The sequence below is a fragment of the Gopherus flavomarginatus genome, chromosome 8, assembly GCF_025201925.1.
Source record: "Gopherus flavomarginatus isolate rGopFla2 chromosome 8, rGopFla2.mat.asm, whole genome shotgun sequence".
NCBI lineage: Eukaryota > Metazoa > Chordata > Testudines > Testudinidae > Gopherus > Gopherus flavomarginatus.
The window spans coordinates 68986661-69005572 of record NC_066624.1 but is presented as its reverse complement, the minus strand read 5'-3'; the positions used below and the strand labels follow the sequence as shown (position 1 = coordinate 69005572).

The 18912-nt window shown below is 39.7% G+C and overlaps 1 protein-coding gene across 3 annotated transcripts in view; it reads right to left on the bottom strand.

Annotated features, from left to right (window-relative positions):
- The window catches only part of KLHL24 (kelch like family member 24), a 50852-nt gene that overhangs the window by 25875 nt on the left and 6065 nt on the right, over positions 1 to 18912 (bottom strand). For all 3 annotated transcript variants that reach the window (XM_050964059.1, XM_050964058.1, XM_050964060.1), the window contains exons 2-3: positions 10145 to 11131; positions 2879 to 3063 (exon numbers count right to left, since the gene is read on the bottom strand). In XM_050964059.1, the coding sequence (XP_050820016.1) occupies positions 2879 to 3063; positions 10145 to 11064 (1105 nt within the window). In that variant the 5' untranslated portion in view covers positions 11065 to 11131. The remainder of the gene's footprint in view (positions 1 to 2878; positions 3064 to 10144; positions 11132 to 18912) is intronic.

The window sequence follows — 18912 nt, the reverse complement described above, 5'->3', positions numbered from 1 at the left end:
CTTATTCAAAAAGAATACAAATCAAAGCACTCCAGCACTTATATTCATGCACAATACCAAGAGAAAAGAAAACCATAGACTTACTATCTGATCTCTTTGTCCTTACACTTAGAAACAGAAGACTAGAAGGTAGAAACTACTTCTCCAAAGCTCAGAGAAAGCAGGCAGGCAGAAAAAAGACTCAGACACAAACTCCCTCCACCCAGAGTTGAAAAAAATCCGGTTTCCTGATTGGTCCTCTGGTCAGGTGCTTCAGGTGGAAGAGACATTAACCCTTAGCTATCTGTTTATGACAGTATGAAAGAGAAATTGAACAGTGTGCAAAAGGTCTAGAGGGTGAAATTGTTAACCTGAGTCTTGATGGGTGGAACAATGTCCACAATGATCCTGTTGTATGTGCTTGTATGACAACAGAAGAAGGGAATGTTTTCCTTTCAGAAACAATTGATACATCAGGAAATGCACACACAGCAGAATACTTACAAGAAGGAGCAGTAAAAGCTAAAACAAGTTGAAAAAAAATTCAAATGTCTAGTACACAGCTTTGGTCACAGACAATGCTGCAAATGTATCCAAGATGAGAAGAAATTCAGAAGAGACTGAAGAGAGTCCCAAGATAATAACATACGGTTGCAGTGCTCATTTGATGCATCTCCTAGCCAAAGACTTCAGTGTTCCAGAAATAAGGGCTAATGTTGAAACTGCAAAATACTTCCAAAACAACCACTTTGCAGCAGCTGCTCTGAAAAAGGTGGGAGGAACCAAGCTAACTTTCCCACAAGACATGTGATGGAACTCAGTAGTGGACTGTTTTGAGCACTCTATCAAGAACTGGCCTAATCTGATCACAGTTTGTGAACAAAATAATGAAAAAATAGATGGCACCGTCACAGCCAAAGTTCTCAACATTGGGCTTAAGAGAAATGTTGAACACATACTGAATACCCTGAAGCCTATATCTGCAGCCTTGAACAAAATGCAGAGAATTAGCTGTTTTATTGCTGGCGCTGTTGAAATTTGGAAGGAACTGAGTGAGATCTTAAAAAGAGAAATATGCAATGACAGAGTTAAATTACAAGCATTCAAAAAAAAAATGGGACAAGCACTATCTCCAGCTCATTTTCTTGCGAATATTCTCAATACTCAGTACCACAGTCAAACCTTAACAACTGAAGAAGAGGAGTTGGCTATGACATAGACATCCAGCAATCATAATGCCATAATGCCAACTATAATAAACTTCAGAGCTAAGAGTGAACCATTCAAGAAATATACGTTTGTTGATGATTTTTTAAAGAAAGTCACATCAGTGAACTGGTGGAAGTCACTAAAGCACTTGGATTCACAGACTGTTGAAGTGATAATCTCACTTTCAACAGCAGTAGCTTCTTCTGCCGGAGTACAAAGAATATTTTCTTCCTTTGGACTAATTCATTCCAAACTGATAAATCGTTTGGGACCTGAAAAAGCAGGAAAACTTGTTTTTCTTTTCCAGATAATGAACAAACAAGAAAATGAAGGTGAAGATGACTGAGTTAGCTGCAGAAGTCAATATTTTAAGTTGCTGACCTGGCTGACATATTTTTTTAAAAAAAATCGAAATAGACTATTTCATTTAACTATTTCAGTTAAACAATTTTAACAAAAACAAACCTGATCTTAAAAAACTTGAATATTTAACTAAATTCAAAAATTCATATGCTTGTTTTATTAAACTATTATATGTTTGCTGTTGAAGAAAAAAATCCAGAATACCTAACATTGTTGTTTTAGTTAAATGAAACAATTTAAATGTCTGTCTGGGGATGTTCCCCTCCTAACAAGCACGGAAAGAAAATCCTCCAAATATTAATGATTAACCTGTTGAATTGGAGATAGTTCACCTCCCAGTGACTTCATAAATATCTGCTTCAATTACCTTTGGTAAATGAAATAACCAATCATTTTCTGATATAGCTGTAAAAACTAATCTGAAAAGTTTTCAAAATCACCTTAAAAATGTATAGTGTGTACCTTCTAAAAATGAAATCTACATCTATCTCTGAGTTGTGAAGAATATGTATTAAAGTTATAAGAACCAACAAAAATGCACTTTTATGTAGAAATCCATGATTAAATCGAGTCTTCCTGACTAGTGATTTAAATCATGATTTAAATCAAATTGATTTAAATCAAATCCACTCTGCTTTGAGGTAACAAACAAATGTAATGGGGGAGATAGATAGTTCCAGGACAGGAGTTAGTATCCAGCTGATTCTGTCACCATTGGTCCAGATGACAGACATGGACCCAAACAACTATTTTTTTTGGTCTAAACTTGAGAGGTGCTGAGCATCTACAACTGCCACTGACTTCAGTGGGAGATGAAGGTGCTCAGCACCTCCAGGTCAGGATTTAAGAAGGGTGAGGTATTTGCTTCTACTCTACATTTCTATGCTGAAAAAAGGTTTGATGTGTTTTCACTGCAGAACCTGAGCACTAATATTTAAAAGCTGCATACTTAACCAGTATGGAGGAGGACATATTGGACTGTGGGTCACTTCATACAGTCATTTAGCTCTAAGCTCTACTCATATCGATATTATATCCCCAGACTCCTTGATGAAACTTCAGCCATGGCTGTAATTACTAATGATTAAAAAAAAACAATAAGAAAAATATTTGTGGCTATCAAATATAGGCATAGGGTTTATGCTCAACACATACTAAGGGAGATGATTTAGTAAGCAACACATAGGCTAGAGGGAGTGAAATTCGTGAAATTTTCATTCCAGCAGCTTCTGGAAGTTCAAAGAGCAACAATCTCCTAAAGAACTGTAAATTATCCAAGGATGTTCCCTCTGTCATCACGATGCTTAAGCTTCCTGGAATTATTTACCTGAAACAAGAATATCATTCCGTAAAGCACACACTGCATATTCAGACTTGGTAAATTCTGGGAGCTTAGCCAGTGACTTCCATTCTCCTGTCACAGGATCGTAGCATTCAGTGTATGGCAGATTAAACCCCCCAACTCGTTCACAGCCTCCGACAATGACTATCACCTCAGAATAACCAGTTGATCTAATAGAATGAAAACAGAAAGACAAAATAGATCTTTATTAAAGCATATGTAGCAAACAATATCAGCTTGAAAAAACAAGGTCATACAGTTTTAAAATTTGAAAATCTATTATTTAATGTTATTCTGACTTCTACAGCAATAATTATTTCCTTACAAAATGGTTAAGGGTTTCACTGTATTTCCAGCTGTCCCATCGTGTGCCAGGCAACCAGGCCAATAAGTAACCTTTTTTTAAATAAAGGGTGGAGTTATATTGCATGATTGCTCCATGAAAAAATCAAACTTTTAAAAAGCCCTTAAAGTTTAAGATTGTTTTCCTCCTCTGACTGAAAATGGAGAAATATCAGAGGTAAAGCTGAAGCCGTGTGTAAGAAATTTATATATGCAGTTTTGGAAGTTTCAGATAAAATCCATCATATTGAAAACAGTCTTCTGCAAAGTTACAAATCTCACAAAGACTCCTGCGACAGTTTGCATCACATTAATATTTCACAAATTTAGAACTAAATATCTTCCAAGTGTTACAGAAAATTTCTTTTTAAAAAAGTTTAAGACTTATGGATCAGACAAAAACTTTGTTAGACAGGACATATGACTGCAAATATGTATCAGTAACATGAAAGAGGGTATGGTGATAGAGGAAAACTTCAAAGAAGATTGAAATAATAAAACCAAATACCAAAGCCAGCAAATTCAAAGTTAATGTTACACTTAACCAAAAAAACAAAATAAAATCCAGTACCAAATCCAAACATTTGAAAATATGGAAACCAGAGTTAAAGAAACTTAGACATTAACTCTTCTCCATATTCCTGCTCACTTTCCACTCAAATTCAGAAGAAAACCTGATATCTTCAGATTATACTTCTATAGTTATAATATAAGCTACATACCTCACTACAGTATCTCATTCAATATATGAATGTATAGAAAGGACCAACCAGCTACTATATATGAGCCTACCAAATCATAAGTCCCTCCCTCAAATTCACTTTTGCTCATAAGCCACCTATAAAAACCTCTCTCCATTTAAGCGTCTCTAGTTTAGGGAAATTTGCACCTATGTAATTACATCAATGCACTGGTGTAACTAACCATATCAAACCAGATATCAAATGCACTCTATCTTTCAAAGAGCATGTCGATACACTGTACACCAGTGGTTCTCAAACTGGGGCTGCTGCTTGTTCAGGGAAAGCCCCTGGCGGGCGGGCCGGTTTGTTTACCTGCCCCGACCGTAGGTTTGGCTGATCGCGGCTCCCACTGGCTGTGGTTCGCAGCTCCAGGCCAATGGGGCTGCAGGAAGCGATGCAGGCCAAGGGATGTGCTGGTAGCCCTTCTCACAGCCCCCATTGGCCTGGAGCGGCGAACTGTGGCCAGTGGGAGCCACGATCAGCCGAACCTGCAGATGCGGCAGGTAAACAAACCAGCCTGGCCAGCCAGGGGCTTTCCCTGAACAAGCGGCGGCCCTAGTTTGAGAACCACTGGTATACACTATTTTAACTACAAATAATTCCATAAGAGCAGGTATCTTATTTACTACGACCCAATCCTGCAAAAAATCACATTATCTTGTGTCTATAACAACTGCCTGATTTGTCATCAACTTTGTTTATAAATGATAAAAGTGCTGTAGGCCTTTATTTAAAACCATACTTTTTTCACATTGTGGGACACCACAAGTAAAAACTAGCTGATTATTACTGTTCTCTCGCTAAACAAGTAAGTCCTTTTTACTCTAAATATTTTAGAAAAAGCAAAGTCAATGAGAAATGTGAATATGCTAGGAAATATCACAATATAAATACTTGTCTTAAGAACTATGTTTACACACTTAGGTCATTTGATAAAATGTTCTCAGTTACTCTCTCATAGTTAGTCAAAAAACCCAAAGAAAACTTCCCTTCAGCTGCTCCAACCTTGAAGTGATGTCAGGTCCTGCTTTTTATCTATTTAATGTTTAGTTATCTCATCTTTTTTTTTTTTTTTTGAGGAACTAATCTTGGAACGATATCTCTCAAGGGAGAGAAGGAAGGAACCCTATGAGTCGAGGAAGCACTGTTCAGAAAAATAAATTGGTTTCTTTCAACAGCAAGTAATTTGTCTCTCTTACATTTGGGATGCCTGTAAGCGAAAAAGTATGTACCAAAGACACCTACAAAGGACAAGGTTTGGCTATTGATATTTTTAAAGACTACAATCAAGGTCTTCTGCCAAATGAGGAGCTTGTTGTGCATGATTAAGGCTACATTTTAGTCATTGATATTTTTAGTAAAAGTCATGGACAGGTCACAGGCAGTAAACAAAAATTCACAGCACATGACCTGTCCATGACTTCTACTATATACCCCTGATTAAACCTGGGGGGGGGGAGTGGCCTTGGGGTGCCATGGGTGCTTGAGGAGGGAAGGGGGCGGTCTGGGGGCACTGAAGGTGCTGTGGGGGGGGGTGCAGGCAGCAGTGTGCGGCCCAGGACCCTTGTGGGTGCTGGGGAGGGCGTGAGCAGTGGTGTGTGGCCCGGGACCCCACTGGTGCTGGGGGGGCACGGGCAATGGTACATAGCCCAGGACTCCCACTGGTGCTGATGAGGGGGGTGTTGGCGAGGTCAGCAGGCTCCCTACCTGGCTCCACACCTCCCAGAGCCCGCCCGCCTCACCCTGTCCCGTGCCCCGACCCCCTGCTCCCCTCCCAAACCCAAACTCCTGTTGCTGCTGGGGGATGGGGGTGTGGTAGCCTGAGACTGCCCCAGCAGCAGCCAGTGCAACTGGCGCAGGGGCACCAACCACTGCAGAAGTCACGGAAGGTCACGGAATCAGTGACTTCTGTGACAAACTCGCAGCCTTCTGCATGATTGCCAATCTTATTTAAATTAAGAAATAAATGAGCCAATATCCGTGGATCAAAAGTACTGCCTGAGAGTGATGATGCATAGTTTTGCTCTCTCTGAAAGAGAATTAAAATATTTTAAATCCAGTTCTGGATTTAAAAATAAATAAACCACACCTCTGGATGGTCACATATGTGGAGATTAAGGCGTGCTGTACACTAGAAAATTAGGTCAACATAACTACGTCACTTAGGGGTATGAAAAATCCACACCCGTGGGTGGCACAGCTAGCCAACCTAAGACCCAGGACTTTTGTATACTTGAAATGCTACAGTGGCACAGCTGTACCACTGCAGCTTTGCTGCTGCATCATGCTGATGGAAGAACCCCTCCCGTTAGCATAGGTAATCCATCTCCCTGAGAGGCAGGACCTAGGTTGACAGAAGAATTCTTCCATCGACCTAGCACTATCTACACTGGGGGTTAGTTTGGCGTAATGTTGCTGCTCAGGAGTGTGGATTTTTCACACTCCCAAGCAACGTAGTTAAGCAGTCTTAATTATCTAGTGCAGCTTAGGCTAGATCAATGTAAGAATTCTTCCGTCGACCTAGCTACCACCTCTCAAAGAGGTGGATTACCTACATCAAAAGGACAATGCCTCCCATTGGCATATACAGTCTCAACACTGAAGTGCTGCAGCTGTGCCACTGTAGCATTTCAAGTGCAGACAAGCCCCAAGAGGCAATACCTAGGTCGACAGAAAAATTTGTTCATTGACCTAGCGCTGTCTACACTAGGTGTTAAGTCAGCTTAACCACACTACACACAGGGGTGGAATTTTTCACACCCAAATCCACTCCTGAGCTACATAGTTAAGACAACCTAATTTTCTAGTGTAGACCAGACCTTAGAGTTTTTTGCACTTGGGACAGTGTGCCGTCAATAAAGATAATAGGGATCAAGTTAAAAAATAAATAGGCAGGCACAAAATACAAGTAGGCATAGGCTGTTAACAGCAACAGTTAACTATTGAAATAAAATGCAAATTGAGGTCAGTAGAGCTGTGGTTCTCAAACTGTGGCCTATGGAGATGACATGGAAGGTGGTCCATGAGATCCCTCTGTCATTACACGGTCCCCAAAACAGAAAAAAACGGAAAATCACATTACTAAAGTAACATTAAACCCAGTACTTTCACAAAAGAAATTAAAAAAATCAGATTTCTGATGTACTTCACACAGGAAACTATACAGCTCTCATGACATTATTTGAGGAAGCTGAATGAAACAATATAGACAAACAAATGGCTGCCTGGGTAGAAGTCCTTTAATTAGTTCAAAGAAAATCTGTTAAAAAAAATTAAAAATTTCCACAGACAGAAATTCTGAGGGCTTTTGAAAAAAATCAATAATTTTGTCTGTAAAAGCATCCACCATATTTGAATGCTGCATAAATAAATAATAGCCAGCAGTGCAATAGTTAAATAAAAAGTAAATCACTTAAGAGGAAAAAATTAGTGAACGCTTACATTTTAAAAAAAAAGTAGTTGAGAAGAACTGGTTGAAATGGATAAACATAATAATAACCAATTAAAAGTACATCTTGATGTATTTTCATTAGACAGGTCTAGTGGGTCTGTGCACTGAAGTAAGCAACAACTGTAATCCAGTCTAAAGATATTCAAAGCTTATGGTACGCAATTCATATTTTGTTTTAAATACACAGGAGTCCATCCACTAGAACGGGGAATGGCAAACTTCTTTGGCCTGAGGGCCGCATCTGGGTATGGAAATTGTATGGCAGGCCATGAATACCTGGTGGGGGAGGGGGCCTCTATGGGGTGTAGCATGGGTGGGGGGGCTCTATAAGGGATGTTACCAAGGTGAGGGAGAAGGGACTCATGGGATATGGTTCGTGGGGGAGGCTCTACGGGGGCGGTACTGAGGACTCCTAGGGGCCCTGCCAGCAGCGGCACCAAGGAGGCCATACCAGGCACCGCCATGGGCGAAGACACTCTAGCTGGGACAGGTGGGACTGTAGGAGACTGGGAGGGAATTTGGCATTCTGCCACCTTGGGTGGGGTTCCAATCCCGGAAACAGCACAGTGAAGTTGTGCCTGTGCAGTGTGGCTCTGCGTGCTGGAAGATGGTGCTCATCAAGGGACTTGTGAGCTCCTGGTAGGAGCCTGGGGGATGGATAAAAATGTCTGATGGGCCGGAAGCAACCCGAGGGCTGTAGTTTGCCCACCCATGCACTAGAACAACATGACCACTAGATGTCACTGTGAAGTTTAATGGAGATATGAGAGATGACCTCAAGATGTCAGTGCAACTGTATTCAGTTATCTGGCTCCCACATCCACACTTTGTTCTACAATGAAAGCTGAGGGCGGGAACAGTCAATAGACAGACCACAGGCCAAATCTTGACCATGAGAGGTGTTTGAATGGAATCCAAAATCTTTATTTACTTATTATTATCATTACTGTAGTTATTTTTATTATTTTTCTTCCCTGGAGTCTGGACCTTGACTATACCTTCACAAAGAAATTTGGGCCCTGACAAAAAATAATTGACCACCCCTGCCATAGGGTCATAAGGGACAAGAAGGGAGGATCAACAACTGTCAACCCAAGTTTTAAATGTGCAGTGACATCAGACAATTTTTACTTGCTTCAAATGAACTCAGACCAGAATCCCATTGTTTTTGAACAGCTAGTCAGAAACCAGTTTAAGTACAGAAACATACTGATACATATTCACACACAATCCCAAGAAAAGTTTCAGTAGAAACATTAATTTTGGTATACAGAACTTTCAGTCGGTTCTATGCTTTTTCTTCACTAACAAAGCTTACATAAAAGCAAAGCAGGAGAAAGAAGAGGCAGCAATACATGGCACACAGGGAGGGAATGGGTAAAGGAGCTACCAAACCCCCATTTTAGAAGAAATGAAAGGGGAAAGCATAGAGGAGGCAGGGAGGAATCTGGTAACTGTTACAAAATTTTATTAATTTTTGCAACAGAATCAAATGACAAGGAACTATCCCTTGAATTTAAAAATAGATACAGGGAAAAATCATCTCTGGGAGACCAGCCAGCTTCTCTCTTTATAAATTATTCTTCTTGTTGCTGCATTCATGATTCAGTGTTTAGTTTCTTCTTAAGTTTAGTAACAAAAACCCTAGAAAATGTCTCTGTTAAACATAAGCAGAGGGGTGGAGGTGGGTGTCTTCTCTTTCAGCTAATTCTTTAGTGCAGCATTACAGCTAGCCAACTAAACTTCACAAGTACCTATGTTATGTTTGGCAGAATTTCCAGGGTTAAACATCTTAGTTTTCCTTCTTTACCATTCTTTCAAGAATGTAATGTTTTTAGCAATTACCTGGGAAGGAAGGTATATGGCAGAATCCAAAAGAAATCTCCATAACCAACAGTTACCAAAATACCACCCTTGGCATATTTTCTCATTTCCTACTGTAGCTTACAGTAGCAATTTCCAGTTGTATTATGAGATAATAAGAAGTCATGTTTTAGGATTTTAAAAAACGGGTTACAATATTTAAACCTAAAATATTTTCTGTAGCTACTATGTAATTCTGTAAATATATACATTTGTTTTGTTATTTCATCTCTAAATCTGTTATACAATTCTAGACCTGTTTTTCTTGTCCTGTAAAGTGTTTTATTAAGCCTGTAAAATGTTTTGTGGTGTAACAGTGGGATTTTCAAAAGCAGTCGCTGTTACCCTGCTGAAAAATGCCATCCAACTCCTTGATAAGTGTACAATACATTATTATTTTGCACTGTAAAAATTAAATAATTATGAAATGTAGTGGATTAATGGCTACATTGTAATGAGCTGGAATGAAAGCTGCTGCAAGTGGCTTAACTGGGCAACTAGTGGAAAGGGCTGAGGATCTCATCCTGCCAAAATCTACACCTGTGAGTAACTTACTGACACCAGTGTCCTTCCTATTGAATTCTAGGGGACTATTCATATCTGTAAAGTTATATATATGTGTGAATAAGATTACTCAAAGGCCTACTTAAAGTTAAGCATGTGAGGTGACCAGGCTTTTGTGTGTGGATAAGGCAGTAAAAATGCAGAACTCAATAACACAAAATAAAAGACACTTTCAAATTTTTCTTCACTATGATGCAATCTTGGTTACAGTTCATATCTACTAGATAAACAGGTAAAAAAAAATGTTCTTCTAGGGCATATCAGAAAAACAGTAAAAAATCCTCTCACCTGCGTGGTCTAGTTCTTGGGGACATCATTTCATTTCCAAGTATGTGGTATCTTCTTGCTTCATGCAGCAGCTGATAACACTCTGGAGAATTCTGAATCAGTTGTTCCACTTCCACTGTCTGTACAAAATAGTTAGGATGTAATAAAGGGAGTCTCACATGTGTTAGAAGTTCCTGTAACACTGGCCTTCTCAGATCAACAGCACGGTAAACCCAGCGCATAACTGCTTCAAAAACCATCTCTTCTTTACTGATCACCAGCTCATCACTACAAATATAATCAATGAGCTCATCTTTCCCAAGCTCGAGAAATTCTTCGTGCTGAGAAACATCCTCAAATGTCTGCAGTGCAAAATTTCTGCATTTGGTGAAGAGTGTCTTCAGTGAGTGTGTATCAGCAAAACGCTGGATTCCCAGGCAGTTACAAGGATCCAGCTGCTCTTCCAGGAACTTGGCACAAGCATCACGCAGAACACTAATTTGAAAGAGACTTGAGGTTTCAAAGATATATTGCACATTCTCTGTAGTGATTTTCACCTTGCCAGTATACACGTACTGTAAAAAGCAATCCATAGCTTCAGCAAAAATGCCATTGATCTCCACCAACATTTCTCTGCTTTCTCTGTGATCATTGCAAAACATAGCTCTGAAGTAGCTACTGCAGGCTGAGAGAACAGCTCGATGACAGGGAAACTCTCTTCCTTCCACACAGATAATTACATCTGTGAACAAGCGGCTGTCTCTAAACTCATTGAAGATCTGGAGTATGCTTTCAGCATGGGATGATCCTGACGAGAAGTCAAAAAACTCATGACCTGATAAGGACTTTGGGTCCATTTCAAAAACTTTACGTTTGGTTGCAGGGGAATCACGGACCCCGCTATCCTCTCTATTCAGTCTGCGGCCCAGTATTAGTACCATTGTTACATCCGTTGACTATAGAATCATTGAGAAAAGATTTCTGAGTGTCTTCTTTACAGTGCTATGGCTAGAAGAATTAAAACATTTTAGTACCCAACCAATCAATTCTGACAGTTAATGCAATGAAAGAATTATGAAATTTATGAAACTTACATAATACAAAACAAATAGCCTGATCAGTCTAAAATCAGTGTAACTTACACTATTCTAGTAAAGGTCAAAAGTTATTATTTGGCAAATGAAATGTGACATAATGCAATGCAATGAAATATATCCTACTGTTATGCATACACACAAAGGACTGAATTAAAGTTGCTGTGAGAACCATAATTATGAATACCATAGCCTTTGTTTAATTGAAGTATCACCTTTATATCAAGCTTAAAAATGTCAAAAGGCTAAATCCTAAAATCCTTACTTAAGCAAATCTCTCGGCTGATATCAGCAAGAGTTTGCTCGAGGAAAGACCTCAGGATTTAGCTATACAGATTTTTAAACTGCTTCTTACTATGTGTTTGCCCAGCCCCTAGCACAATGTAAGTCTGATCTCAGGGCCTCCAGGTGCTCCTGTAATACCACTAATAAAAGTAATATTAAATAAGACTGAAAATTTTACACTAGAACAATTGTAGAGGGAGGCTACAAACCACATCTCAGTCTTCATTATACATCAGTACCCTAATGCAATCTATGGAGTTTAATGATTTTGTTCATCCCAGTGACCATTCCTGATGTGCAAAAGCAAATGTCTTAGCTCTTTCTCCTTATCAGCAAAACAATCAGTTAATCAATATGCTATGGTGGAATTAAAAATTAATACAGGTTACTAATATGCATTTGGAAAAAATACTTAAAATTCATGTTGAAGCATAATGTAGATACTACAGAAAAAAGGCAGCCGCATGAATAAGTATCAAATAAAAAAATATGTATATTTGTGAGAAAACCATTATGCAAGCAAATGAATAAGGAGTCTTTGCATCTGGAAGTAAGAAGTGGGGGCTACCTAGTGAGTTAAAGGAGAATTTCTGTTTTCTGACAGTAGTTAACTCCTATCTAAAATTTAAAAGCAAAGACTATAGTCGAAGGCATTATATCATCATCAATATATACAGCTCTCTCACTCATACACAAACTATGTTAAAAGAACATTTTTAAGATTGCAAAGTCAAACAGTGAAAGGAGTCAAAGGTTAGGAAATGAATTAAGGTTGCCTGTGAATATAATACAGTTAATTTGCCTAGACATAGCCTGGTGAAGGTATATATGATGATCATCCCTATAAGCATAGTTCAGTTGGTATATCTTTTGATTCCTGATTTTTAAAACCCACTGGATCAAAACCCTACAAAAAAAACCTGGGAAGCACTCCTGCACTAACTTCCATAAATCTAAGTGCATGGATTCATTTTTAAACTTCAAGGAGGATGTGTCTCAAATTATTTTAAAACTTGTGCAAAAGATTCTTTTTTAAAAAAGATTCTAAGAGATTACGTCCATTTCCTCTCATTCCCCATGTACAGAGAGACAGTAAATGCTGTTTCTAACACTAATTTTATTTCCTGACTACCCAGCATCTTCAGAGCTGCATATCACTGGACCAAAGTCTGGCTACACCATCTCTTAACATAGAACAAAATGAACCATATTTTTTTTTAAACAGGCTTTTTATAGAGCCTCTTTAGAAGGCTCTATTCTTGACTGTATTCTATAGTACGGTTTCCTCACTCTGACAATTTTAAAAAGGAACACTATAAATATACCAAACGGCATATTGTTGCTTTTTACATAGGGCTCAATTCTATCTCAGACACAATTTAATGAAAACATTTAGAAATTATTTACAAGGTAGAAAACACTTTTTATAAAGTCATATGAAGGCTACAAAATAATTATCCTTAATTTGGATTAACACATGGATTACATGTCAATGTATTACTTAAAGAATACTGTTGCATTCGATGTAACATTTTCAATAAAGCCTGCTAAAGCACCCAGTTAATATTGTGTCACTTGATATTCTAATCTGTATCTCTATACTCTATCCAATTTATTTTGCAACAGTTTTACCCAGTAGTGACATCTCCTGGGCCAGATGAGAATATTAAACACCAGTTATACTACTTTAAGGAACTCAAATATGAAATTGCAGAGCTACTAACTGTGATATGTAATCTATTGCTTAAATCAGCATCTGTACCAGTTGACTGCGGACAGCTAATGTAACACTGATTTTTTTAAAATGTTCTAGAGACAATCCTGGCAATTACAGTCCAATAAGCCTAACTTCAGTACCAGGCAAACTGGTTGAAACTATACCAAAGAACAGAATTATCAGATGCATAGATGAAAGTGATTTGTTGGGGAAGAATCAATATGACTTTTGTAAAGGGAAATTAAGGCCCACCAATTTACTAGGATTCTTTGAGGGGGGGTCAACAAACATGTAGACAAGGATGATCCAGTTGATATAGTGTACCTCAACTTTCAGAAAGCCTTTGACAAGAGCCCTCTCTGAAGGCTCTTAAGCAAAGTAAGCAGTTAAGGGATAAGAGGGAGGCTTCTCATGTATTAGTAATAGGTTAAAAGATAGGTAACAAAAGGTTGCAATAAATGGTCAGTTTTCACAGTGGAGAGAGGTAAAAAGTGGGGTCTCCCAATGATCTGTACTGGGACCAGTGCTTTTCAACATATTCATAAAACAGGGGGTGGCCAGCCTGAGCCTGAGAAGGAGCCAGCATTTATCAATGTACATTGCCAAAGAGCCACAGTAATATGTCAGCAGTCCCCTACCAGCCCCCCGACCCTGCTCCCAGAGCTTCCCACCCACAGATAGCCCTGCCAATCAGCACCTCCACCTTCCTTCCCACACTTCCCGATAAGCTGTATCGTGGTGTGCAGGAGTGAAAGGCGTGGCAGGCTCAGGGCAGGGGGCAGGAAGGGATGGAGTGGGGGCAGGGTCTGTGGCAGAGCCAGGGGTTGAGCAGTGAGCACCTCCTGGCACACTGGAAAGTTGGCGGCTGTAGCTCCAGCCCTGGAGTTGGTGCCTATACAAGGAGCCGCATATTAACTTCTGAAGAGCTGCATGTGGCTCCAAAGCCACAGGTTGGCCACTCCTGTTCACAAATGATCCGGACAATTGGGTAAACATTGCGGTGGCAAAGTTTGCAGACAATGCAAAATTATTCAAGATAGTTAAATCCAAAGCTGACTGCGAAGAGATACAAAGGGATCTCAAAAAACTGGATGACTGGGTAACTGGACACTGGATTTATGGCTAAGGTTGCAAGTTTGTCCCGGAAGTCACGGATTCCGTGACCTCCATGACTTCTGCAGTGGCCAGTGCACCTGGCTCAGGGGCAGCTCAGGCAGCCTCTGTGCCAGTCGTACCAGCTGCTGCTGGGGCATTCTTGGGCCACTGTGCCCTCCTTCCCCCTCCACAGTAGCAGAGTTTAGGTGTGGGAGGGAGCAGAGGGTTGGAATATGGGATGGGGTGAAGTGGACTCTGGGTGGGACTTATCTGGGGGGCTCCCCAGAAGTGGCAACATCCCCCTCACTCAAGTGGTAGGCAGAGGCATGGCCAGGCAGCTCTGCACGCTGCCTCTGCCTGCAGGCACCGCCCCCACAGCTCCCATTGGCCACAGTTCCCAGCCAATGGGAGCTGCAAAGCCAGCGCTCTGGGTGGAGGCAGTGTGCAAACGCCCCCTCCAGAACCAGTGGGGGTCACAGGCCGCGTGCCGCCAACTGCCCTTCCCCAGAACACAGGCCGCCCTCCCTCAGCACCTGCCACGTCCTCAGGCAGCCCCTCGCCTCATTTTTTTAGTCACGGGTATTTTTAGTAAAAGTCATGGACAAGTCACGGACTGCAAATTTTTGCTTACTGCCTGTGACCTGTCCGTGACTTTTACTAAAAGTACCCGTGACTAAAACGTAGCCTTATTTAGGGCTTATTACAACAATCTGTAACCCACTAGCCTCCTTTTGGTCCTATGACAGTGTTTTAACAGGTCACTGTACCTTGAATGGTCCCTTACAGTATGTGCTAACTACTTATGCTAAACAATCTTTTCCACCTTACATTTAGTTTGGACACTTGGAGTACCATACATGGGTAACCAAATGTCAGATGAAATTGAATGTTGATAAAGTACTGTGAATTGGAAAACATAATCCCAACTATACTTACAAAATGATGGGGTCTAAATAGCTTCTAGCACTCAAGAAAGATCTTGGAATCACTAGATAGTTCTCCGAAAAAATCTGCTCAAAGGGCAACAGCAATCAAAAAAGCTAAGAGAATATTAGAAACCATTAGGAAATGTATAGATAATAAGATAGAAAATACCATAATGCCGCTATATAAATCCATGGTATGCCCACACCTGGAATACTGCATGCAGTTCTGGTTGCCCTAGCTCAAAAAAGATATATTAGAACTGTAAAAATTACAGAGAAGAGCAACAAAAATGATTAGGGATAATGGAACAGCTTTCGGATGAGGAGAGATTAAAAAGGCAGCGTTCATCTGACAAAGGAGATGACTAAAAGGAGAGAACATGATACAAGTCTATAAAATCATGAACAGTGTGCAGAAAGTGAGTAAGGAAATATTATTTACTTCCTCACATAACACAAGAATCAGGGTCACCTGATGAAATTACTAGGCAGCAGGTTTATAACAAACAAAAAGGAAAGACTTCTACACACATCACACAGTCAACTTCTGGAATGTTGTGAACGTTAAAAGGATAACTAGGTTAAAAAAAATTAGGTAAGTTCATGGAGGGTCAATGGCTATTAGCCAAGATAGTCAGGGATACTACTCTGCAGTTTGAGTGTCCTTAAATCTCTGACTGCCAGAAGCTGGGACTGGATGACAGGGATGGATCACTTGCTAAACTGCCCTGTTCTGTTCATTGCCTCTGAAGCATCTGACACCAGCCACTGTCAGATGACAGGATACTGGGCTAAAAGGACCATTGATCTGATCCAGTATGGTTATTCTTATGTTCTTATATTGAGGGCCTACCCCTGCCATGTTTACTCATATTGACTAATTGTACAATAAATTCAGGCTACTCAGCATGAGAAAGTGTGGCAGAATTGGGATTTACACACATCAGCAGTAAAAAAAGCAAGTGCAACTGTGAGAATATAACTATAAACCTAAAGGCCTGATTTTGATCTAACTGATGTAAATCGGAAGTAAATTCAATGAAGCTGGTGGAGTTATACCCAGGTAAAACTAGCATGTAAACAGAATCATGGCCTTAGTATATAGCATAACAGGGCAAAATTCTGTTCATCTTATTCCCATAAGCAATCTTATTCACATAAGTAAAGAAAGCAGGATTTGGTTCTTATTAAACTTACAGATTTAAATAGAATGCAACATACACTGCAATTCATAATACTTGTTAATTGCTTAATAAGGGTCATTGTGTTTTCAAGCCATATACGTAAACCAATAGTTCTCAAACTTCATTGCACGGCAACCCCCTTCTGACACGAAAAATTACTACACAACCCCAGGAATGGGGACCGAAGCAACCCACTTTGGGGTCCCAAGCCACAGTTTGAGAACCTCTGACCTAAACTGTAAGATCCTTGAGGAAGGGAACGTGTGTCTTCTATACTTTGTACAGGGATGAGGACAAAAGTCAGCAATCAATCAGTAAAATAATAATGTAATTAATAATAAAATACAGCTTCATAAAAGTGCATGATAATTTAAATAAATGCTCTCAAGAGCTACCAGTCTTCTTTCATTTCTTTAAAGTACCATGCATTTTTATGAAGCTTTATTTTATTATTTATCACATTATTATTACTAACAAAGCATATCATACAAATGATACCAAAGGGGGAAAGAAATTAGGGAGAAAAGCAAATTACAACAAACCAACAGTAGAATTCACTGCTTTTAAACGTATTAGATTGCAATCCTTGTCCTGCTGAATTAAAAGGCTATATTTCCACTAACTGCAATGGGAACAGGAATTAGTTCCTAGAATTTATACGTACTGTCCTTTCTATTGCCTTGCGTATCAAATGTTATTCCGCTCGCTGAGGTGGAGTACCAGCGGCACTCTAGCCGCGGAGTCAGAGCGCTCGACATGCCTTGCCACTGTGGATGCGTCGCGAGTTAGAGCGCACTGGGCTGCTTTAATGCACTCTAACTCACAAGTATAGCCATGCACTTAGATCACCCTAGCTACATCGCTCAGGAGTGTGAAAAATTCCCACATCTGAGTGCTGAAGTTAAGATGACCTAACTCCCAATTTTTATGCAGCCAGGTCCACTGACCTAGCTATGCTGCTCAGAGAAGTGGACTAACTGCAGTGACAGTAAAAACGCCCTTCCATCACTGTAGCACCAGTAGTGTAGACATGGCTTCTGAGTGACCACACTATGCCTGAATATCTCCATGTGTACACAAACCCTAAGAGTTCAGTTTCAGGTTTTCTGCCACAAATTTAACTAAAGCTAAAGAGAGAGAAATGAAGAATCCTGCAAAGAGTAAAGTTTCTAAGCAACCCCTACATCTCTAAAATGACATAATATATAGAAGAAAAATAATGGCAAGACCTTGTGTAAATCTTTATTTACATGGAGAGTCACAGGTAACTAGACTACTTGTGAGAGTAAGGAAGACTTGCATGCGGAAGGTTTGGCGAGGCTGGTCATTAAATCAGCACAAAGAAGGTATGTTCATTTATTGAGTCAGAAAGAACAATCCATTTTTTCCATTGACAAGCTTTGAGGTCACTTTAATATTTAGGCCCTGATCATGCAATGAGCTATGTGTAGGCAAACCCCTAAGTCAGGCAGAGCTCACTGGAGAACCAAGATCATAAATTTTCACTGTTCCAGAACAGCAGTCTTTCATGTCACTTTTATAATCCTGTGTTATGAAGCGCACTATATATCAACTGTAAAACACTGCTCTGGTGTATAAGATTTGTGTAGTGAGTTAATTTTTTTTAAACCACATTTTTACCCATAATTTGGATACACTTAAAATTATATGAAAGGAAAAGTTTGACAGATGTGACATACCTTTTGTGCTTCTGTAATTAAAAGTGGCAAGAAAGTTGCTCCCTAACATAATCTTAATTTCTTGTATTGCACAAGGGGATCTAAACCCTTGAAAAACCCAGCTACCTCATAATAAAAAAAGTTTTAATTAAGCTGAGCCAAAGGTTAACTGAAAAAGGCAAAAAGCTGTTCCAACTTCTTTTTATCTGTTATTCTTTAGTATTCATATAGTACCAATCACTGCTGTAGCTGGCATTTTTCTGGTGGCCCTACCATTTTCTGTAAAAAATAAACACTGGAAATGTTTAGCCTTATAGTTGTGAAGAAAACTTTTGGAATGTAACCACTGTGCTTCTCTTTTCCTGAGTCTGCAGACAACTTGAAACAATACAGTGGAGAGATGTGAATTTCCCCATCCATTTAAACTCTTTGGGGCAGGGACCATCTCAAATAGCTCCCCCATAAGCTTCAATTTCATCACATTAGCACATGCTAAAGTCTATGCTGTCTAAGGGCTATGCAACACATGGCCTGATTTAGGAACAACTGTTCCTGAATAACTTCATGGGGTAGGCCTGATCTATACTACAAATTTACTCCAGCATAATTATATTGGCTAGGAGTGTAAAAAATCATAACCCTTAGCCAATATAGCTATGCTGGGAAAAAAAACAGTCCAGTATAAACCCAATTATTCCAACCGAAGAGTACTTCTGTCAGCCCAGCTAATGTTGTTAGGGGAGGTGGTATTAGGGCTAGTCTACACTAGAAACAGGTTGACTAGCTACATTCATCAGGGTTATGAAAAA